At 37.1% G+C, this 19,972-nt stretch overlaps 1 protein-coding gene across 1 annotated transcript in view; it reads left to right on the top strand.

The window, feature by feature from the left end:
• LOC134664743 (tachykinin-like peptides receptor 86C) overlaps positions 1–19,270 on the top strand; it is an 85,377-nt gene extending 66,107 nt beyond the window's left edge. The window contains exons 7-10 of the mRNA XM_063521490.1: positions 2,813–2,963; positions 4,672–4,868; positions 12,867–13,004; positions 19,136–19,270. Coding sequence (XP_063377560.1) covers positions 2,813–2,963; positions 4,672–4,868; positions 12,867–13,004; positions 19,136–19,244 — 595 coding nt within the window. The 3' untranslated portion in view covers positions 19,245–19,270. The remainder of the gene's footprint in view (positions 1–2,812; positions 2,964–4,671; positions 4,869–12,866; positions 13,005–19,135) is intronic.
• Positions 19,271–19,972: the final 702 nt, after the last annotated feature.

The raw sequence follows: 19,972 nt of genomic DNA on the forward strand, positions 1-19,972 counted from the left end.
CGCTATCTAACATAAAAGTGACATTGGTTGCCCGAATTGCGCTGCAAAAGAGAACTAGTTGATATCTTAACTATAACGTATCTAGAATGGATCTAGTACGTGTCGTCTCTTGTGAATATCTTGAAGTTCGAATACGGCAGTGATTTATTTTAGACCGTATGAAAGCAGTTACAGTGCTTCTTCTTTGTTACTTTTCAACTTGTTTGACAACGTTATATTTAACCCATAACGAGACATCGTAACTTTTCCAGCATTTTTGGTGCAGCGGAGTGGTGCTAACGGAATCGGTATAAACAATTTCAATCCTAACGATTAATTAGCATTAATTACGTTAATATTAACCTTAATTTACCATTTCAATTATCTAGGTATACCAATTCCGTTAACACCACTCCGCTGCATCAAAAATGCTGTAATTAAAAGTTACGATGTCTTCCCATAACCTACAATCCATTTGATATTGGCAGGCAAGGCCAGTACAAACACTATATGTATACAGTATGGACCGGGATGTTAAATGAAATGTTATTTTGGTTCGATAGTTCGACGGATTGACTCAGCGTGGTATTCAATCAATCAATTGTTCAAATATTATGATTTAAAACACTAAACTAACTAGCTAAGTACTGTCATTCGTCAAACCAGCTAAGTACTGTCATTCGTCAACAATTAAATTGATTTCATTGTATAGCAAAAGTTAACCATGTTCACAATGGAGTTACTTAAATTGTTAATAATTTTACGCTAGGGTGCAGAACATTTGGACTTCTATTATTAATCAGTATTCAAATTTAAATCAACTATTCTATACTCTATAAATAGAAGTTCTAAAACTAATTGGTTTAGAAGTAAACTAACTGCTTAGAGCGGTTGACACTTTTTTAAGAACATTGTCAATCGTTTCAGATGTCAACCAGTGTAGTCAGTTATGTTGTTTTTGTAAACATTCCTTCAATTACTTAATGACATTTAAATAAATACTTTCTAATTCTTCAATTTATACATGCTTTTATTTTCGTTACTGTGTCAAAAAATGTATTTATAAGTGTCCCATGGGACAGTAGTGCCATTAACTTAAAGTAAAGTAAAGTTAAAATGATGCAACTTACAATCGAAAAACGTATAAGAATACGTACGAGCCAACCAAATACAGCAAAAATAGTCAATCGGCGTGATTCGGGAAATGAATTAGAGATTAACTAGATACGATATAGTAAAGATACGTAAGACGTCCCACGGCAAAAGGTACCTTATGGCGGCTGGCGCTTACGCTATTATTAACGCCGCTCCAATATTATTGCGGCTCTATGCGACGTAAGCGCTGGCCGCCATAGTTACCTTTTTCCGTGGAACGTCACATATCTTCACTATTTCATATCTAGTGAATCTCTAATTGATTTCCCGTATCACGGCGCCAGCCACCATAAGGAACCTTTTGCAGTGGAACGTCACATATCTTTACTATTTCATATCTAGTGAGTCTCTAATTAATTTCCCGAATCGAGCGGAATATATCGTTAGACGCGATTCGGGAAATGTATTAGATATTCACTAGATATGAAATAGTGACGATATGTGGCGTTCCACGGCAAAAGGCACCCTGTGGCGGTTAGTGCTTACGCTATTATTAACGCCACTCCAATATTATTGCGGCCATAAGGTCCCTTTGCCGTGGAACGTCACATATCGTTACTATTTCATATCTAGTGAATGTATAATGCATTTCCCGAATCGCACCGGTTGTCAGAAGCTCGGCGTGTTCAGGGGTTTGTAGAAACCGGTTCAAACCTATGCAGATCAGAAGGGCGATTCTATTTAACAATGTGTTAGAGTTTTGATCCTGTTTTGATACGACTTTGAATATCGCTCACGCTGATTGGTGCAGGCTGAATTAAATGATAATCATGCGTGAGATGCGCACGAATCACCAAAACGTTCGTGAAGGTCGCATCAAAGCAAGATTAAAAGCATAACATATTGGTACTTACCCCGGTACTTGGTACTGACCCGGGTATGTCCTTAAACTACGTCCTAAACCACCGGTGGACGGGCAGCAGCGTCCCTCAAATTCGATGTATTCGACTGCGATCGCCAACCCGCCTGCCAAGCGTGGCGATTATGGCATTCACCCCCCATCCGGCACGTATGGAGGTCCAAGGGGGAGGCCTATGTTCAGCAGTGGACGTCTTATGGCTGAGATGATGATGATATTGGTACTTACATTAGAATCGATATCTAATCAAAAATATGTTGCGAAATAGTTTTCTTACAGAAACTGTATTGACACAACAATGTTTACGGCTTGGCAGGAGCAACCTTAGTGCTTGGAATTTAAGACGTCTTGGTGAAGCTTGTAATTTTACTGTCACAGAAGAATAGGATATTTTAGGGTGATGATATTTTTGTAGTGTAGGTACATAAGTATCGGCTCGATTCAGGAAATGAATTAGAGACTCACTAGATATGAAGTAGTAAAGATATGTGACGTTCCACTGCAAAAGGTATCCTATGGCGGCTGGCACCGCGATTCGGGAAATGAATTAGAGATTCACTAGATATGAAATAGTGAAGATATGTGACGTTCCACGAAAAAAGGTACCTCATAGCGGCCGGCGCTTTCGTCACATGTCGCCGCAATAATATTGGAGCGGCGTTAATAATAGCATAAGCGCCAACCGCCATAAGGTACCTTTACCTGTGGGAAGCCACATATCTTTACTATATCGTATCTAGTTAATCTCTAATTCATTTCCCGAATCGCGCCGTATGTTTTAATTTAGTAAATTAAATTAGTATTTTTTTTGGTCCACAGGTACCAAGTGTTATTTTTCGTAGTGACGTACGCAGTGCCAATGCTGGGCATGACGTTCTTCTACTCCGCGATGGGCCGCGTGCTGTGGGGCTCGCGGTCCATAGGGGAGCTGACGCAGCGGCAGATAGACTCCATCCGGTCGAAGCGGAAGGTACTAGTTTCAGTAACAATACAAAAATCATAGCTGGAAAGACGTTCTGTAATGTATAGTTCAGGCAGCGCTAGATAAGGCTCAATATGTAAGGATAGATGGAAGCGGAAATTGCAAACTGACGTAGGTAAGTATGAAGTCCCTAAATCATTTTTCAAATTTTCTACAAAACTTATGCATATTTTGCCTGCAAAACCTACATTAAAGTTAGTTCCAAACGTCCCACAATCTCTTGACAAAAATGTACTCTCAACTAGATTTTATTTTCCTAGACGCAGAGCTCACGTTTAGCTAAAGGTAGCGTATTGATATGCTAAGTAGCTGTCATATTTCCTTTCACAAGAGATTTATGCGCGAGAATTTCATAAGTTTTAAAGAAACGCGACATGAAAGAACTTCCAATAGGCACTTACGGTATTCTTGCAATCTGACTGGCAAAACTGACACAAACGATTTTTGCTAGAAATCTCTTCGGCATAATCATGTTTACCGAATTGCAAAATCCTATAAGTTTTATGAGCACATTCGGGTCAGAAATATTAAGTAATTTTAAAGTAGTTATAAATTCATGTTGCAATGTTTTTCCCTATATTATTCCATATATATTCCATGATCAAGGTTATAGATAAAATTAACGTCCGGGTAATTGACTCATCAGGTTAACCGGCCCGCTATCGTTAAGTTTATTTATTATTGGAGTATTAATAATTCCTTGTTGATGTAATTAATATCTGACGTGGGCAGATAGTATAAAATTGTGTTTCAGCATTAGGTATGTTTTATCTGAATTTATGTTGTTATTATTATAGGGATGCAAGATGCATGCTATTTCATGATTAGAAAAAATACATTAAGGGGCCCACTGATTAACAGTCCGCCGGACGGTATCGGCCTGTCAGTTAGAACAAAATTTTGACAGTTCCGAACAACTGACAGGCCGATACCGTCCGGCGGACTGTTAATCAGTGGGTCCCTTTAGCTACTACCTAATAATAATTATATTTGTAAGTAAATAAACTCAAAAGGTTCCAATTTTGTTATTTTGGCTATGGGAGTTCTAAAAACTAGCTCAAGGGAATAATATTCCCTTGAGCTTTTGCTGCTTGAGAAGTTTATATTATATTCGATCCTAAAAAATCATTTTATTAAAATAGAAATCCCGTTGAGAATTATTTTGTCATATTGTTTAATTTACTGCTTTATTTTATATTTTGTAATATAAACACGCAATCGAGATCCAGATTTTAAGTAACAAAATAAATTATATTTATATTTTAAAGACAACATAATCTTTTAAACGTTAAACATTTGTGTACCTATTTATATCTTAATCCTCTTATTCATAATTCTAATAATAAGCAAACATCTGGTAAATTCTGTATCTTTCTAAAAAACTACAATATGAAAATAACAAATAGTTTCAAAAAATATTATAAGGACATTTTTACACAAATTGACTAAGCCCCACGGTAAACTCAAGAAGGCTTATGTTGTGGGTACTCAGACAAGGACATATGTAATATATAAATACTTAAATACATAGAAAACAACCATGACTCAGGAACAAATATCTGTATCATCATACAAATAAATGCCCTTACCAGGATTCGAACCCGGGACCATCGGCTTCATAGGCAGGGTCACTACCCACTAGGCCAGACCGGTCGTCAAATATTTTTTTTAAATTCTCATGCTAACTTCTTTTCAGGTTGTGAAGATGTTCATATTAGTGATAGTGATCTTCGGTATCTGCTGGTTGCCTTACCAGTCATACTTCATCTACACGCACTTCAACCCGTCGATCTTATACAAGAAGTACGTGCAGCACGTCTATCTGGGGTTCTACTGGCTCGCCATGGCCAACGCCATGGTCAACCCGATCATCTACTATTGGATGAATGCGAAGTAAGTGACATGATGTTTGGAAAGATTTAATTTTAGAATACAATAGAATAGAAATACATTTATTTATGACAAACAAACACAGATGACAAAAACTTGTTGACATATATACAATGTATAACATTTAGTGAAAAATGACATAAAAAGGTCACAACTCAGCATGTAGCTGGCAAAGCCAGCGTTGTAACCCAGTAAGTAATTTTACTTTGAAATTGATAGGTTCTTGGCCTTATTTACTTTTAGTAACTGGAGACGCTCTCAAAACTGTCACCGATTTTTGCGGGGAGGGGCACGTCAAATGTATGTAATGTAACCAATATTAAGCTCAAACTGGATTTGCAAAAATTCAATATAGATAATAATATGAGATAAAGGAAAAGTAGAAAAAGTTACTGTGTAAAGTTACTTAATTTTACCTGACACAATATTTGTTTGTAATAACTTTTTGAAAGTCATACTTATTTTACAATTTACGTTATAGAGGTCTCAAATTCGTACATATACTTAGTACCATTAAACATCAATTTAACGGATAAAATTCGTTAATCAAATTGTCATTTAAAAATATTTCTGTTAATAAATATAAAATAAACTGTTGACGAGAACGGTAGATGGTAGCACTTGCTTTGGCAATGTATATACATGTGCAATTATGTTTCCGATTCAGGCTAAAAGATGGCACATCCTTCAATGCGCACGGTAGGTATACGAGTAACTGTCAGAATTTTGACGGCTAAAATCTCATGGCTCCTCTACACGATGGGCGAGCGCCGGCCACTCCAAGGGACGCATTTATGCGTTAGAGGGAGCAAGTAATATTGCTATCTCATTCTACCGCATGGCTGCGTCCCTTGGTGTGGCCGGCGCTGGCCCATCGTGTAGAGGAGCCATCAATTATCATGCCAACAGAAATTAGAAATACTCGTATACGCACTCACATTGTTCAGAATAAGTCACGGCCAAATTTTTATCCGAATATTACGTTTCACCGTACACGAGAATGTACCGAAAAGAAAATACATTTACACAATGATGTTCACCTTTTATCATTTGAACTCAATCACAGACAAGACCTCCACCAGACTGAGCATAGTCGCGCTACCCCCTCTGCCACGCATACGGTAATTTTACTCCATGTTCAAGTCGAAAGTGTCTTTGTTTGACGTTCGTGTCTTTGAACGGACCAATGACTGCACGGGACTTCGCTCACCTCGTCCTGCGCACCCCCGCATTTTTGGCATCATCGGTTGCATGAAATAATTGCTCTAAACTCGGTCTAGAGGATTCCTAGTGTATGGCTTCAATAAAGAAGATTGTGTACGCTATAGGTAGGTATACATTATAGAATGAGGAAGAGTGTTGCTTATATTACGAACATCGTTTAGTTTGTTCGTATTTGGATTCATTCAGAATATATTTTTTATATATTGAACCAAATTCTAGTACTCATGTTTTACATACAATTTATAATCACTATTCTAAAGGTATCGTTAGTTTGCGCTAGCGAAACAATTGAAATCCATTACAAATATCATATTTGCATTTACGTATGATGCAAAATTACTCACACGCAGCACTTGCATCAATATATGTGACGTCTCACGGGTAAAGGTACCTTATGGCGGTTGGCGCTTACGCTATTATTAACGCCGCTCCAATATTATTGCGGCACTATGCGACGTAAGCGCCAGCCACCATAAGGTACCTTTTGGCGTGGGACGTCACATATTCGAATGCCGCTTAAATTTAATATAAGTACGTAAAGTAAATTTCCGAAGTGTTAGGTAATACATCGCTTACTTAATATTGCAGAATGTAAAGCTTGCTACGAAGCCTACGACGTAGCAACTGATAACTGGTATAGAATGGCTATAACGGCATTAAGTCCGCCTGTTGTATTTTTTGTATGTGCAATAAATCAAAATAAAAATAAAAAAATCAAAATTCTTTATTCAATAAAAACATGTACAAATGATCAAAGGGATGGAGCCTCCCTGTAAGCAAAATAAATGCTTGTGTTGGGAGACACCGCTCTTCCTTACATAGGTAACTAACTACAACTACGTGGTAAACTATTCAACTAAACTTAACTAACTAAAGTAAGCGATAATACCTTTTCGGCATATAAATAAATAAAGTGCCTTACTCTACTAACAAAGAACCACCTTATAGTTTAATAATAAATGAATAAATAACCGGGTAGCGTAGCTAATTCGGTTACTCAATTTTATTGACTTCAAGATGGACAGTCGACTAATGTTTAGGAGGCTTATTCGAACTTTAAAATTTCATCTTAATATGTCATCTTAATATCTGTACATTTCGCTCATATCATTACAATTATTATAAGTGCAGGCGAGTATGGGCGAGATGCAAATCAATATCAATAAATCATTTGCAACAAATTAGCAACAAATTTCATATTGGTTTCCAGGCAATTAAATTCAGGTTGAATGAGTTATTTACATGATTATTAACAGGCGGTTTCATACAAGTATAATATTATAAATATTATAATATCATCTTTTCACTGACAACACTACAATTAATTTAATAGTTTGATAAAATCAAATCCGCAATCCGCTTCGTCGGGTACGACAGGTGGTTAGATATTTGTGACACGAGAATCTTGATTTTTGGCTTTTTGCATTTCTGTTTGCTTCCGCTATTAGCGACCTCTAGTAACAATGATCCGACCTTGATCACAATGCCATCTAACGGGTGTCAGAGGGACTCGCTCAAATAAGGTTGTATCAAAACTTAGGTGCGCAACGTCAAAGTTTTTTTTTAGGGTTCCGTAGCCAAATGGCAAAAAACGGAACCCTTATGGATTCGTCATGTCTGTCTGTCTGTCTGGCCGTCCGTATGTCACAGCCACTTTTCTCCGAAACTGTAAGAACTATACTGTTGAAACATGGTGAGTTGATGTATTCTGTGAACCGCATTAAGATTTTCACACACAAATAGAAAAAAACAATAAATGTTGGGGGTTCCCCATACTTAGAACTGAAACTCAAATTCTTTTTTCTCATCAAACCCATACGTGTGGGGTATCTATTGATAGGTTCAAAAATGACATGGAGGTTTCTAATATAATTTTTTTCTAAACTGAATAGTTTGCGCGAGAGATACTTCCAAAGTGGTAAAATGTGTAACCCCCCCCCCCCCTGTAACTTCTAAAATAAGAGAATGATAAAACTAAAAAAAATATATGATGTACATTACCATGCAAACTTCCACCGAAAATTGGTTTGAACGAGATCTAGTAAGTAGTTTTTTTTAATACGTCATAAATCGTAAACCGCAATTTTATTATGTTACTTGCTGTTACGGAACCCTTCATGGGCGAGTCCGACTCGCACTTGGACGCTTTTTTTTTCAATTAACCTCGTTAGCTTTAAGTCTCGGTAGCTCGGCTGGTAGAGCGGAATTGCGAGTTCGAATTGCGCCTGAGACAGTGAGTTTTCCACTTTTTCTTTACTTCTACGATCACAATTTGTTTTGAACGAGACGATTCCGTGAGCATTGGTGGCATGAAATTCCTGGCGCCTGTAATAACGCAGATTGCATTGTTTTTAGGGTTCCGTACCCAAAGGGTAAAACGGGACCCTATTACTGAGACTTCGCTGTCTGTCCGTCCGTCCGTCCGTCCGTCCGTCTGTCACCAGGCTGTATCTCACGAACCGTGATAGCTAGACAGTTGAAATTTTCACAGGTGATGTATTTCTGTTGCCGCTATAACAACAAATACTAAAAACAGAATAAAATAAAGATTTAAATGGGGCTCCCATACAACAAACGTGATTTTTGACCAAAGTTAAGCAACGTCGGGAGGGGTCAGTACTTGGATGGTTGACAGTTTTCTTTTTGCTTTTTTTTGTTTTTTTTTGCATTATAATACGGAACCCTTCGTGCGCGAGTCCGACTCGCACTTGCCCGGTTTTTTAAATTATTCTGATATACTTTTTGGGTTGGTGAAGGATACTACTTCTCCAAGTCTAAAGGTGGCCACTGACGAGCCTTCCAACAGTCCAAATAGCGTGGCTGCAATCCAAAATCGGTCCGTGAATATCAAAAACGTACAATGTTTAATATTAGGATGCCGTCCATTTGGATGAATCTATTGTAACGGCATACATTTGGAAGGCTCGTCAGTGGCTTACTTTATACTCATACTAAATATACTTGGGGTAATTGCGTTTGACCTTTCGTTTCGCTGCAATGAAGCTAGTAGGGCAACACATTTTTTGCAAATAGGTAAAGTACATAGTCAACTTTTGTTGAGAGACACGAGATGTTAGTGAGAAAAATTAACGTTCAAATTTCAGTTATATTCCTTCCAACGAAAGTTGAAGTTGCTGTGAAGCAAACAAAGTTAAGGAAAACACTACCAAAGTTTTTATTACGTGTACGCGTTGAAGTTAATAAGGTTTCAGCAGGCTGTTCCAAATTAGACCCCTTTGTAGCTGAGGTTACTTTGTTTCATTTTTACGATGCGGCGTAATAGTTTAGCCCTATAAAAGCTTTATTTTGAGGCATAATGCAAATGCAACAAGACTTGTTGTAAAAATTACATAACTAGTTGTAAAATTTATATATCTTGTTGTAAAACTTGTAAAATATGGGCTAAGGAAATTACATTGTTGCCAACTTTATTTTAACACTCGTAGCGCGTAGCTACGTTTTCGCCGTATGGAGCGCGAAGTCGCTACCAACAGTGTACGACTGTCTTGTTCTTGGGGCCCGATCGATCGGATTTTGAAATAGACATCTATTAGATATCTTTTAGACATCACCAAGATACGATAACGATATGTTTAAGATCTAACCTGTCAAATTTGACATTAGCGCGATTCTGGAGATACCCTTGAACGAGTTCCTCAGGATATGACTTAGAGATCCAAATCTAATAGATATCTTACGCTATCTAACGTAAAAGTGACATTGGTTGCCCAAATTGCGCTGCAAAAGAGAGCTAGTTGATCTAAACTATAACGTATCTAGAATGGATCTAGTACGTGGCGTCTCTTGTGAATATCTTGAAGTTGACTGATGAGAACGACAGGGATTTGATTTTTAAATAGGTGTAGGTTGACTGACTGCCCTGCATAGAAACTTGTTTGGAGGGGGAGACAGTTATTTCTGCACCTTACTGTACCTTGTACCTATGAGGCCACGTACATTGTGACATAAAAATTATATCTAAATGGTGTCAGCTCGTGCGTCTCGCTCGCGCCAATTATACGGAGAAGTACGAGCAAAATCTACGCGTGACTGACTTCATTTAGATATCATTTTTATGTCACAGTTTGAAAATTGGCATGCAGGTTTCAAAGTCGATTTGTTTGGCACGCTTTGCGTGATGGACTCAAAACTCATTTGAAGTGAATTCATGTTACGTAAGAACTTTATTCGGAGCATGAGGAGGCAATAAAATATTTTGCTACGCAAAGACTGTTTCATAAGTTTTACAAAGTAGGTATATTGTACATAAACCTTGATAAAATCGCAAATAACTTAGTGTTGACATGTTTTCGTGTTTTCGTGGATTTCGGGTTATCGTTGGAACATTTTGTCTTTATCGAGGCTCATTAAATCAAGTTCGACATTCCGCTGTTAATAATTTATGAAGCTTTTTTCTGGCATTTGGTCCCTACGCAATGGAATGTTAACATTTTTACTGCCGGCCTATATTAAGTAGTTAACATTTGCTCGTTTTTAATAGTACCCTCTTCTTCTTCCTCGCGTTATCCCGGCATTTCGCCACGGCTCATGAGAGCCTGGGGTCCGCTTGACAACTAATCCCATGATTTGACGTAGGCACTAGTTTTTACGAAAGCGACAGCCATCTGACCTTCCAACCCAGAGGTTAAACTAGGCCTTATTGGGATTAGTCCGGTTTCCTCACGATGTTTCCTTCACCGAAAAGCGACTGGTAAATATCAAATGATATTTCGTACATAAGTCCGAAAAACTCATTGGTACGAGCCGGGATTTGAACCCGCGACCTCCAGATTGCAAGTCGCACGCTCTCACCGCTATATGTAAATATTATACTCACGTATCCATATCCAGTAGTAAGGGTTAACCGTGTTTAACCGTCGATTTTAAATGGTGTATTTTATAATTAAATACAATAATGTTTTCGCGGGAATAGAAAATTTATTTCATGTACATATATACAAGTATGTAGATACCTATATTCTGAGTCAATTCCAAGTTCCAGCTCTCTATTTGGTTAGATCTGACAAACCCGGGGAGAATAAAGGCTTGTATTATAAACTTTTATAGTTTGTCAATGAAAAGACGTGATTGCTTTTTGATGGGCTATATAACCTGTTCATGGCAAAACGGTTAAGATTGATATCTTAAGGGTCCTATATAAAAACCAGCCGCGGAGATAGGCGGTAGGTACTTAATTGAGTTCGTCCGAACTATTCAGAGAACATATTGTACATTACTAGGAAACAAGTCAAAGTCGGGGTTTTCGGGGACGATAAATCGATCTAGCTAGGTTTTATCTCTGGGATTTTTGAGTTTTTATATGTTTTCCGAGCAAGGCTCGATCTCTCAGATGTTATATTCATTATACAAGAAAAGGAGTCCTCCATTTGAATAAATGTATCTTCAATCCAAAAAGTTTCGGATGATTACCCTAACATAACAAGATAATCCCAATAAAAACGTCAAATCGTCAGTTTATTCAGTTTTGAGTAGGCACCACTTTAATGGGCGTTAGATCGATAAAAAATCTGCTCAGAATTTTACTAAAGGATCTATTTTTGATATTACATTCGGAGCAACTCTTTCACACTTTTAAGTTTTGACATCGACATATTCGATCACTATTACGTAACTTACTTTCCATGCATCTCGCACGTACTCACCTAGTGCAAGCGAGATGTTCCAATACAAAGTAGTTCAAATACGTAGACATGAGCAAAAGTGGTGGTAGCCGTACTGTTCCTAATAATAGTTATTAATAATGTTCGGCTAAATCTATTTTCTCGCTGAATGCAGCGTACTTAATGCATAATGCATAATGATGCATGTAAACGTTTAAATTTTCATCCACAGCCCGTTCGATATACATTAGTCGTTAATGATGATTAACTTAATTTTGTACAAAGTGCTCTTCTGATCAGATTATGTTTTAGAATATACACTCTTAGCTTAAAGCTACACTTAGGTTAATATTTAAACTAAACTTTGGCTAATTTATTAAATCTTTTATATTTGTATTAACCATTTAAACACAATGACCTTTTTACTTATATACTGGTGTCATGAGTGGTTATTAATTGTTAAATTTATTTTCATGTATTTACACCATAACGACATTATTAACTTTTTCCCAAATTTTCATACAATCACAATATATCACTTTTAAATAACAGTAAATAGCGTATTCGTCATAATATTGTATTCGGTTACCGCATGAAATGAAACTATTGAAACGGAGTATATCGCGTATATTGAATACATACTACATCCCGACGTTTCGAACCCTTTACATAGTTCGTGGTCAACGGGTGACTGAGGAAAAACTGTACTGTGCAAAAACTACCCACTTACAAAATAATGAACCATAATAAACTAACTATAAAAGCCAGTTAATTAGAATAGAATTGAATAGAATAGAATAGAAAAACGTTTATTGCAAAAACCATCTACATACAGCACCACACATATAAATTAAAAAAGAGGATCTTATACACTAAACAGTTAAAACTATTAGTAGCTTAACTAACATGCAATAATAATCGTAGTCTTGATGCTGCTATAGAGGCTACAAATGGACACCACGCAGCATATGCTCTAACATAATATATATGCTATAGCGCTGGTCTTCCGTGGAGCCCAGGGCACTGGCCAATTAAGGCCAGTTATACATGCAAAATTGGTTCATAAGGCTAGTTCTACAGTACAACTATTTTCAAGTAAAGCTAAAAATACGCGATAAAGCGTATTCGTCATTGAAAAATGTGTTTTACCCCCCAGGTTCAGGACATACTTCCGCACGGCCATGTGCGGGTGGCGCGACGCCCTGCGCCGGCGCAAGCGACCGCTGCCCGACTCCCCACCGGACTACCTCTCACAGTCGGGCAGCCGATCCCGTTCAGGTTTTTACTCGTTAACGTAATTATTATTTAAAATGATGTCTTAGGTAACGATTTTGTATCACTATTTATGATTTTTTATTTTAATAAAAAAGGGTTTTGTTCCGCTGTTCTGAGGTTCCATTTTTATTTTCTGTTACTTTTCAGACAACTTTAAGAACGCCATAATGCCTATAACGAAGGAGTTTGCTCTTATTGAGAGACGAAATCCTTATTTTTTTATTATTATTCAGTTACTTATTATTACAATAAGTTACAACTTTTTTGTTAAAGACAATGCTCCAGAAAACTACATTTTGTTTGACTGTGGAGTCACACTATACTATACTTTATTAAATTTAAATATTATAATAGGTTTACATTCGGAGTTAAAATAGGTAGGTATATCATGAACACACTGTAGGGTAACACATCAGGGGTATAGAGTATTCAGGAGATACCTTTTTAGACTGTTTGTAAATCTCATTTTTTGGGCTCTTGTACTATGTCCGCGGGCAAAGTGTTCAGTAAATAGGGTAAACGTTTCTTTAGTGTCCTATCGCCGTAATAATTATACAACCTAGGTACTTCATATTTGCCCGCAGTTAGAGCTCTGGTATTATGACTATGTTTGACTAGATCCCTGTGTTCATCAGGCAATAAAAACAGACTTATAACTAAATAAATAACTAAAATAAATGTATTTCTTCTTCTTCTTCTTCTTAAATACAAACGGGTAAACAAACGTTACGCATTAAGGTTTCAGATCACAAAATAAAAAAAACCGGCCAAGTGCGAGTCGGACTCGCGTTCCAAGGGTTCCGTATATTACATCCGCATATAACAATTTTTAACAATCAGTGCCGGATTAAGATATTTTGATGCCCTAAGCTTTTCTAGGTGCCCCCTCTCCCTAAGGTCATCAAGATTACATTGATTTTTTTGGTAAATTGAGAGAAGTTCATTGCCGCATTACAGCTGAGAATGAAAATCAGTCACATCATTTTATCACGAAAATTGACAGTGCCGCAGCAGTAATGTTGCAACAGAGTACCTAATGCTGTTGCAGTCGCCACCCGAATGTCACCTTTATCATAGCTTAGAAAGTAATAGAAACGCAAGCGAAGCGAGCGCGGAAATTTTTCAATATAAAAACGCAATATGATAGACAGTTGTATTTTTTACTTTTAGTATGGAAATCAGTCACATCATTTTATCACGGAAGTTGACAGTACTGCAGCAGTAACGTTGCAACAGAGTAATGTTGCTGCAGTCGCCACCCGAATGTCACCTTTATCATACCTTGTAAAGTTATTGAAATCGCGAGCGAAGCGAGCGCGAAAATTTTTCGTTATAAAAACGCAATTTTACTTTTAGTCCCAACCAGGCGGGAATCCAGGATTTCATTCAGAGAAGGGATGGGTAAGTTTTCTATCAACCTAGCTTCGCATAGGGCTCGATATTTAAGAGTCTCAGCGAGGTTGTTTTCATGCATAAAATATGCAAGAAAGCAGAGCTTGGAATTGAATTGGCGAAGTGTGAGAAAGGCAGTAGTCCCAGTTGCGAAAGAGGAAAGCTTGGATTTGGATCCACGCCCAAGTGTAATTAAGGCAGAAGATCAACTTTGCTGTAAGGCCTCGCATAAGACCTAACGCCGAACCGCAAAAGAGTGGGTTGAAATCGAATCTATGCATGTAATCACGACTCTTTCAACCTGGCATTTTGGTCCCCCCCCCCTGAATGTGGTGCCCTAAGCACGTGCTTGTTTTACTTATTGGTTACAAAGTCTTTATTAATTCAACCATTAAAGTCGACGAGTGCAAAAAACTTTAAGCTAGCTCTCAATTTAACTTTTTTTTTTAAACATTATTTTTAATTTGACCTTACAATTACTCGTAAGTAGGTAAGACCGTTAAATATTTAAAATGATTATCTTATCAGAAAATTATCACCAATCACTCTAAGAAAACTACTACTCTAAGTAATCCGGCACTGTTAACAATGTATTTTTTATGTGAAACGTGAGTGAAATCTCTTTTAAAAATCCGTAGGGGTCGGATCAAAAACTGTAATTAAGTCCGACTCACGCTTGACTGTACATTTCTAATAGGTTTTCCTGTCATTTATAGGTATAGACCTATTTTATGTATTTTTTTCAAAATTTTAGACCTAGTAGTTTCGGAGATAAGGGGGGGGGGGGGGGAATGGTCATTTTTTGCCTATTTTCTTGAATAACTTCTAAACTGTTTATTCAAAAATTATAAAAAAATATCTTTCATTTGATATGTAACATGATATAGTTTAAAAATTTAATTTTTTCATTTTTTCATTTACCCACCAAAAGTGGCCCCCGTGTTTAAAATTCATTTGTTTACGTTACATGTCCGTATTTGGGTCACAAACTTACATATGTGTACCAAATTTCAACTTGATTGGTCCATTAGTTCCGGAGAAAATCGGCTGTGACAGACGGACAGACAGACAGACAGATAGACACACGCACGAGTGATCCTATAAGGGATCCGTTTTTACCTTTTGAGGTACGGAACCCTAAAAATGAGCATTTTTTCACCTTTTTACAAAACATTTAATATCTCCGAAACAAGAAACCCTCATAAGGTACCTTTTCCCATGGAACGTCACAATTGAATGCGTAACATTTATTTTAATACTTATACGTATCATCCACCACTTTTATAGTGTTTTTTCCTTTCGAAACTACCCGAATACACCTTAAAATAGTTTTATGATCATAGTAAAAAACCCAATAAAAAGTATTATATTATTATACATATACAATTTTCTTCACCACAGTTGTTCATATTGTTATTCCTCAAAACCAGATTTATAATGGCACTTTGTCCTTTAGAGTGGCAAATTTCATTCAAATGCAAATTTTGAGTTGTTTTCTCACGTTGGCTGGTACATGTACAATGGACGTTTAAGTGGTGATTTTAAATTATAATTATTAACTAGTATTTATTTGAATTTGAAATTGATTATGTGTCAACGCGTTAACAAAGTTTGTATAACAAAATTCCTTATTATTTTTAATGTAGCTGTTAAAAATACATTCACTCAGAAAATGTTATAAAGTTAACAAATGTTTCTTTATTCCTCACGTTAAACAAATTTCACGAAAGATGCCTAAATAAAATAACGAGCAGTTGAGGTTTAGTAATAACTACATAATTCACTCTTCATTAAAGACACCTATTTGTTTTAAAGAAAACCAAAATTGGTAGGTAACAATTATAAAGAACGTGTTTTTTCATAAACTTTTAAATTGTGGATAGAACTGACTATCTGCCTGATTCGAACTTTAAGATACGTCAAAGGTTACGGCTAAATACGGTATGGATAATATATCTATATATTATGTCAGTGTCAAAAGTGTCATTTTTGTTTGAAGAAACGTCACATTTGACACTGACGTATCTAATCCATATCGTAGGTATCTGGTCGAAATATTAGACGTATGTTAAAGTTCGAATAGGGCCGTATTACATTTAAATCTTCATATACCTATACGAACATTTCCTAAATGACCTAATAATTCAGTTCTTGTCAATTTGGTTACGGAACCCTAATATGTTAAGTGCCCACCATTTTTAATGAAGACTGTTGTGATAAGATGAACATTAACCAAAGGCCAAGCCATTAGCCATGGTTTGTCAAGTTTTTTTTTAAATGAATGTTCCGAAAAATGTATTATTATTATATAAGTGAAAAGCGTGACGTTTGTGAGCGGAGTGGTTTAAATTTGGATAGCAAATTTATGAGAGCTTGTTCTTGTTACAATGAGTGATGAAATTTTACACTCATTACAGTTAATTGTGGAATATTCAGTGAACTGAATAATTATTCTCTGCTTTGCATGGTAAACAATCATGACACATTACCTATTCGTACTAGGGTACTTCAGATTTATTATACATATGTAGTGCATAACGATTTGCCATTGTATTTTCACGGAAACGTACGAACGTGTCTTACCATTTCAGTCAGTCTCGGTACAAAAAGTACTAAGATGGGCTGAAGTAGCATGACATATTTGTCATGCTACTTCACGAACGGTTCCGAGAAAATACGATGGAAAACAGTTATGCACTACGTGTGTACGTAGACGTAGGTATTCGTAATGTTATTCGTGTAATTTCAACACCTAGATACTTAGGTGTTACTAATACTTGTTTTTATGTTACTAAGTCACTGCCTGTATCACAAAGATTATACATAAGTAGTATAAGTACATAACAACCAATATCCGCACTCTATCAGTATAGTTTCCGTATTAAATATATGACCGGTCTAACATAACGGCAAAATTAGGGGCCTTCCCAGGCACTCTGCTAATAGATATAGTGAGTAGGCTATTATTAGCTGCTAGTAATAGCCTACCTACTCACTCTATCTGGGTTTGGCAGGATTCATCAATCGGGACCATCCATTTGTGTAAGGACGGTAGCTCAATTGCTCATGAACAAAACACTACAGCTACAAAAAACTTTGTATGCGTACATAAATTTTGACCGGTACGGTATTTATGAGTATACTTGAATGGACGCAATTGCATTATTTTGAATATTTAGAATTATTTTAAATGAAACAATGTTGAGTGCAAATAAAATTCAATTTCGATACAGGCGTGATAGTCAAAAGTCAAAGTCAAAAATACTTTATTCATGTAGGCCTAGTAACAAGCACTTATGAACGTTTTACATAATAATATATTATCTTAAGCTAATTATCAGAGCAATTTATTGAAGTTAATATTATTCCATAGTAATATTGGATTATTATACAGATCAAATTTAATACTAAGAATTTCACAAAAAGATCGTCAAACATAAAAAAAAATTGTATAAAAAATACTAGTCTAGAATGTTTCTAGAATAAAATCTAAATGTCAATAACAAATGTCAATAAAACTTAACAAAGAAGTACATACATTGAATTATCTATTTCGAGTCACCATTAATCCCACGTTGTTTTATCACTCATGTAGTCTTGTGTGGTATAATAAGCTTTAGAAATAAGTTTACGCTTTACATAATTTTTAAATTTATTAATTGATAATTCAGTAATATGGTTTGGAAGTTTATTATAAAATCTTACACAATTACCCATGAATGATTTTTTAATTTTATGGAGCCGTGTGAAGGGCACTGCGAGCTTATGTTTATTTCTAGTATTAATATTATATGTATCTCCTTTCTGGATTTCACGGGCCTATAAATCCCGGTCTTTTGATAGGCTTGCGTGGGGACACAGATCCAACACGTAGAGGCCCCTTGGAGAGCTTTTATGTCATGTAGAACGCCTGCTGGAACCCGTTCACAGGTGCAACAATAGACACCCGTGAACCGGTCTCAGCAGGCATTGGGACTATTGTAGAAAAAGAGAACAGTATACCGGTCTATGGAATGAAGTTTGGGTGAAGTTATATTATTATTAGTATTGATATTTATATTTAATATAATTTATACTAATTTTGGACATCTTATGATTTTTTGGGTCTTGTGAAAATATTACGCCATCTTTTGGCAGCTTATCGGCATGACTATCAGTGACATTCTCCTTATTTTAATTACGTTACAATTACTGCCCGATTCGAACTTTAAGATACGTCAAATATTACGGCTAGATAAGATATGGATTAGATATGTCAGTGTCAAATGTGACGATTCTTCAAAGAAAAATGAAAAGAAAAGTGACATTTTTCTTTGAAGAAACGTCACATTAGACACTGACATATCTAATCCATATCGTGTCTAGCCGAAATATTTGACGTATCTTAAAGTTCGAATAGGGCCGTTAGTCAATTTAATGAAACACATTAAATTACACCTAGTCTTTATTAATCATACATAGAATATGATAGTCTACCACATGTGGCACATGTAAATTAAAATTAAATACCTTCTATTCTATTACTTTATTAATAACTAAATATTAGATAAATATCAATTTATTTACCTTATTTTACTATTAAATTGTTAATTATTAAAGTTATTCGAGTTGCTAATAATTTACCATTAATGTCATTCATATTACATTGTATGGTTGATACATTTAAAATTCATTGTTTTTCCTTCCCAATGCATTTTCATTGCCCGTATCGAACTGGCTACTATTCTAATAATTCCTCTGAAGTATGCGTATCCACAGGTATAGAGGAACCGCGCGACTTAAGAAGAAATGTAGTGAGCGAGTGGCCGCTATTGTCGTGTCGGGATCGGCCAGGCCTGCGGTCGCAGAGACCGCCTTTGCATGCTAGCTGCCCGCGCTGCCCACACTCCTACTATGATGGTAAGTGTAGAATGTAGTGAGCGAGTGGCCGCTATTGTCATGTCGGGATCGGCGAGGCCTGCGGTCGCAGAGACCGCCTTTGTATGCTAGCTGCCCGCGCTGCCCGCACTCCTACTATGATGGTAAGTGTAGAATGTAGTGAGCGAATGGCCGCTATTGTCGTGTCGGGATCGGCGAGGCCTGCGGTCGCAGAGACCGCCTTTGCATGCTAGCTGCCCGCGCTGCCCGCACTCCTACTATGATGGTAAGTGTAGAATGTAGTGAGCGAATGGCCGCTATTGTCGTGTCGGGATCGGCCAGGCCTGCGGTCGCAGAGATCGCCTTTGCATGCTAGCTGCCCGCGCTGCCCGCACTCCTACTATGATGGTAAGTGTAGAATGTAGTGAGCGAGTGGCCGCTATTGTCGTGTCGGGATCGGCCAGGCCTGCGGTCGCAGAGACCGCCTTTGCATGCTAGCTGCCCGCGCTGCCCGCACTCCTACTATGATGGTAAGTATAGAATGTAGTGAGCGAGTGGCCGCTATTGTCGTGTCGGGATCGGCCAGGCCTGCGATCGCAGAGACCGCCTTTGCATGCTAGCTGCCCGCGCTGTCCGCACTCCTACTATGATGGTAAGTATAGAATGTAGTGAGGGAGTGGCCGCTATTGTCGTGTCGGGATCGGCCAGGCCTGCGGTCGCAGAGACCGCCTTTGCATG

The sequence above is a fragment of the Cydia fagiglandana genome, chromosome 5 (genome assembly GCF_963556715.1).
Source record: "Cydia fagiglandana chromosome 5, ilCydFagi1.1, whole genome shotgun sequence".
Classification (NCBI taxonomy): domain Eukaryota; kingdom Metazoa; phylum Arthropoda; class Insecta; order Lepidoptera; family Tortricidae; genus Cydia; species Cydia fagiglandana.